Source organism: Eschscholzia californica, unplaced genomic scaffold (genome assembly GCF_041429995.1).
Source record: "Eschscholzia californica isolate CP2 unplaced genomic scaffold, dmEscCali1.0.p SCAF_4, whole genome shotgun sequence".
Lineage (NCBI taxonomy): Eukaryota > Viridiplantae > Streptophyta > Magnoliopsida > Ranunculales > Papaveraceae > Eschscholzia > Eschscholzia californica.
In genome coordinates, this window is record NW_028238461.1 from 33,024,399 (window position 1) to 33,029,363 (window position 4,965).

A 4,965-nucleotide genomic window follows, 5' to 3' on the forward strand; every position below is an offset into this window, starting at 1 on the left:
TTTAGGATTAATCATCGACGCCCCTCTCTTGAGATCTCAATAGTTTTTTTTTAGTTTCTTTTACTTTGAGTTATCTAGTTCTTTGTTAATCCATTCCCTCCGTGGAGATGTCACATACTGGTCCTTCCTTTCTTCAACACTTTTAGTCATGAGGTTAATCTTCCATTAGGTTGCCTATGGTCTAGAGGACCTATTACTTGGTCGTTTGAGCCAGGAGGGTGTTCTGCATCCTACACAATTCACACGAGACCCCTCACAAATTTCGACCGAAATTCTCTGCCGGAAAACTCTCAAATTCCGTTGGTCGTCATCTGCTTGACTTGTGCATGGTCAACTTAATTTTAAGAAGAGAGAAACTTGTCTTCCATGCCTTCTTTTTCTTTACAACTGTTGAATTTAGTTTCACCCTCTCTCATGAGTTGGCCTGCTTTTTGGGCCATTTACTGGGTTTATACTTCTCTTTGTCCAACTGTTTATTTCAGGAACCAATTATATTTTATATTACTGGGCCCAGACCTCTTATCTTATGGGCACTCCTATCGTCCCTGGTGAATACAGGGGGCACTCGATTCCAATTCTTCTGAGTCGGCCTTTTGATCCTAGTAAGACTTTATGGACTCATTCGGAAATGCTATGGGCTTTGATTCTGGCTAGCACTACTATTTCGGCCTCTGCCATGATCATACTTTATATCGGTTCTCTGCCTCACCACTCACCTTTCGCGGTCTATCTGCGTTCTCTAACTGCCTTTACCAAGCTTTTTTGCTTGGCCTTCGTCAGTAACCATGTTACCAGGTGTCTCATTACGACTCTTTAGATTATGGCAGGACGTACTTTCTCTTTTGAGAGAATTCTGGTTTGGCACTCTGAAATCTTCGGGTTCCGTTTCTCAGAAATTACATGACCTTTATGGAGCTATATACTTCTTTTTCCATCTGCTTCCGGTGTGGTTTGAACAAATACATGTCTTAAAGTGGTTGTCTTTATTAAGGTTGTGTTATTGCAGTTACTCACCAATTGACATGTCTATTTGTTTCTAGCGTTTATAGATATGATCTCAGGTTGGCTGGGAGACCGTTAGTTCTGAGAATATTGATGTTGCAGCTTTTTTTACAGTTGTGATAGTTACTAATTGGAGATGTGCTTAGAGTTATGTTTTGTTGTTTTTAACTCTCATGTTGTAACTCTTCTTCTCATTCTGTAAACTTTGATCTATAAATAGTACCATGTTTACATATTTAAAAAAAACGTAAAAAAAGTTATATGGCGCACACTTGAATGAAAGTGAAATTGCTATCATCACAGTATCAAACAATAAAGAATAGTCTATTTCTTGCAAATTAACCCACATCTTTGTTTTGAAACCTAAGCTAGCAGGAGTAATTGAAGGTCTTCAGGTTTCTCTCTGAAGTCTAAAGGAAACTTCAAGTAGACAAGTTTATTGCCAAGGAGGATGATCTTCCGTTGGAGTTGGTGGTGGGAGAGGCTTCTCATCCCAATACATGTCATAATATATTTGCCCAGGTTCATGGTTTTCCAAACAGCACCACTCACCTACATATCTCTTCACACGATTCCTGAACCTCTTCTCTTTCACCTATATACATACATTCAAAAGTCCCCAGTATATAATGTCAGAGAAAGCAAACTAAACACATACAAAATATATATAGTTGGAAAGAAGTAACTTGCCTTGTCAGAGAAGCCTCCAAATGCATCTTCCATTGATGAAAACTGAATGACTTTGATATTCTTGAATGAGGAGAATACTTCTTTTAACTGTCACATTCCTCTTGGTTAATTCGAAGAATAAACATATTAATGATATATATATATACACGAGTCGTGTCACTCAAATGGACCCCATCCAAATAAGCTATTCTGACGAGTCAGACAAAAACATAGATTACGAAATCTAACTTGATCAATTCGGACCTCGAGTCATATTTTAGACTAAATTTTGAAAGAAAAAAAGCTACCTTACTTGTATGAGGTTGACTCTGAAGCTGATGTGACATTTTTCGAACCTCGAGTCAAATTTCAGACTAAATTTTGAAAGAAAAAAAAGTTACTTTACTTATATGAGGTTGACTCTAAAACTGATGTGACATTTTCCTAACCATATACTTTTATCAATTGTTTTTTTTTATCAAGTCTCAGTGGTTTAAAATAAAACGTTCAAAGTTTACTATCAATGCATTCAGGAAGACTTCGAAGAAAATTCCAACTGTTTGTAGCACTCCTATATGTATATATCACTTATAGTATGAGCAAACTAAAAAAAGGAATATAGATGATATAACAAAAGGTTATTAGCTAGTATTGTAAATTGGAGTACCGTTTCGTCAATGCTAAGCTCTGGAATTTTGAGAACTGCTTGTTCATTTGTTTGATCAGATATCCGACACCCTTGAGATCCCTGTTTACAAAGCTGAACGTCGAGCCAGGACTCCTTTATCTGAAAATAAAAACTAAAAACATTACTAAACTATTCTAGTGAGTGTGAGCGAGACTACGAAGAATTTCATCAAAATAAGTAACTAGTGGCTAGACCTCTTTGGGAAGCAATGGATTATCAAGGAAAGAGTACTCCCTAAAATCTATCTTAGGCCCAAATCCATCCTCTTCTAGTTCTTCTCTCAACATTACGCTCACCTGCACGAGTTATTAACCACCATAAGTACACTACCATTAAGTTGTCAACTATCTTAGAGTTAGGCAGAAATACAAACCTCAAATACATGATCTAAAGGACAGAGAAAAGGTTGTCGCGTCATAGTCCCTGGTAGAACTCCAGGATGTGGAAACCACAGCCTATCCAACCTGCACCATAGTGGAGGCATAACCTAAAACAGAAAGTCAAGACATGAAGTTCCTTACTGAGACTCACCCATTCATTCCTTGAGAGGATCTTCGAACATTATGTACTTACCAGTGTACGGTTAAGTACGGAAGCAATGGCAAGGCCAGTCCTTATTTGCTTCATCTGAGGGGAAATTCGATTTATGTGTAATCAGAAAGGTGGGGCGCGGGTAAACATATATACACATTACAAGAAGAAGTAGTCCATGGAAGGTCATACTTGGTAATTAATGAGAGAAAAGTGTGACTCAAGATTATGCTCCCCATCCAGGAAGAGGCTTTTAGGGATAGATGACTTAAACGACAAGAAACCTCCTGCAACTCATATACAAGTAACATTTGTTAGTGCTGATACAGATAGTTTTATAAGATACATGAAATCTTCTATACATATATATGACGTACAGACGCATTTCATAGAGGTTACCGGGTGAATCATAGTACTCTGGTTCATCGTAGAAAATCTTAGCTTCCCTAAGACGGTGGCGCTTTCCGTCAATACCTCCTAACTGAAAGGTAGTATGAACTGCATATGCTTCCAATTTGAGTCGTTGATACGTTTCCTGTCCATGTAGTACCTTAACCTTAAGACTATCACCCACAAATTAAAATGAAAACGAAAAGAATGAAAGTAGTAATCATTTCTTTAAGCTAAGGTCCATGGACGACTCTACCTGAACAAAGAAAGTGTGGCCACTACAAAATATACTAACGGGAAGCAATCCTAACTTAAGGGTCCCATCAAAAGCATATACTAGTCCACTTTCGTTGCCGACAGATGGTCCAAACTTATTCTTTAGAAGCTTATTAAAAGCAATCTGGTCCCATAACTTGTCATCAACTAACAACATATCTATCCATTTCTTTGTTAGCTTCTTTGCTGAATCTGTTGGTCGCCAATAGAAAAGTCCAATGTTGCAGTCACTGCTCACTGCACAATGTTAAGACTATTGATCGACTTGTAAAAGAACCAATACCAACCCTAGCTAGCTAGCTAGATCGAGTTCAATGTTCACCTTTTTCCCAGACCTCTAACCTGTCGTCCGTGACAGTTGGTACGAATTGATCAGTTGAGGTTAAGATATCTGCTCCAGGAAAACGAGCAAAATATGGAAGAGGATTCTGTTGCAGAGAAATAACACAATGGTACTAAATATGAAGAACCAATTGAGTAATATATGTGCAAGTTATATTAGAATACCTTTAACCAGACTACGTCACTGTCACACATTAATATCTCGAAACCTAAAGGTAGCATTTGATGGATCAAACTAATTTTATCTCTACCCATTTTGTGAAATTTCGCGGAGCCCCAACCGACATCTACTTTGTCCATATGACTATTCATATTGAATACTGGAACACCTTTCCTGTATAAACTCCGTAGAAGCTGCGTGTCCATAGCACCTATATAACACCCATTTCCGATCAGTCCAGGAGACAATCTTACAATATATATATATATATATATATATATATATATATATATATATATATATATATATATATATTATATAACTCGAGAATGTACATACCTACGAGAAGATTGGTAAGACCAAGATGAGTGAGGTGTTTAGCCCAGTTGAGTATAAAGTCAAGGAAAGCATAATTCCCAAATGTAACAATAATAATGTTATCTTTAGCCCTTCGCTTGACTAGTTCTTGGCTCAACTTGAAGTTTTCCAGTGGTGGCATCTTTGAACCAGGAGGTGGCACCTCCCATATAGGTTTTGACCATATGAGTGGAAGAGAAGAAGAAGGTACTACTACAGGTCCACCTTTCATTTTTGTTCGATTCGGGAACGTAAGAGCATGATCCTTGTACAGATATTCTACCGAAGCAATGCATAAGCGTACGCTAATTAGTTATATATATCCTTATTATAAAACACCATTTTTGTCCCAATCATACCAAGTGGAGATGAAAAAAGATGTTAGTATCTACTTAATAGCTAGCTCCTTAGAAGATAGAACCACTAAGACGATGATGAATACGTCTATTATCTATGCCTTGCTCATCATAAGCAATAGCCATTTTGGTCTACCACAAATCCTAGAGACGGGTACCGTTGAGCCTTCTTGCCGTTTCTGTTGGAATCGGAG

At 37.7% G+C, this 4,965-nt stretch overlaps 1 protein-coding gene across 1 annotated transcript; it reads right to left on the bottom strand.

The window, feature by feature from the left end:
• Nucleotides 1-1,438: 1,438 nt before the first annotated feature.
• LOC147544192 (arabinosyltransferase XEG113-like) lies at nucleotides 1,439-4,647 on the bottom strand. Its single transcript, XM_086635648.1, has 12 exons — nucleotides 4,398-4,647; nucleotides 4,064-4,269; nucleotides 3,879-3,984; nucleotides 3,537-3,793; nucleotides 3,290-3,425; nucleotides 3,083-3,177; nucleotides 2,933-2,986; nucleotides 2,733-2,846; nucleotides 2,554-2,655; nucleotides 2,339-2,458; nucleotides 1,693-1,779; nucleotides 1,439-1,597 (listed from the first exon to the last, which is right to left on the bottom strand). The coding sequence occupies exons 1-12, from the start codon at nucleotides 4,645-4,647 to the stop codon at nucleotides 1,439-1,441; spliced, it is 1,686 nt and encodes a 561-aa protein (XP_086491774.1).
• Between the last annotated feature and the right edge of the window lie 318 nt (nucleotides 4,648-4,965).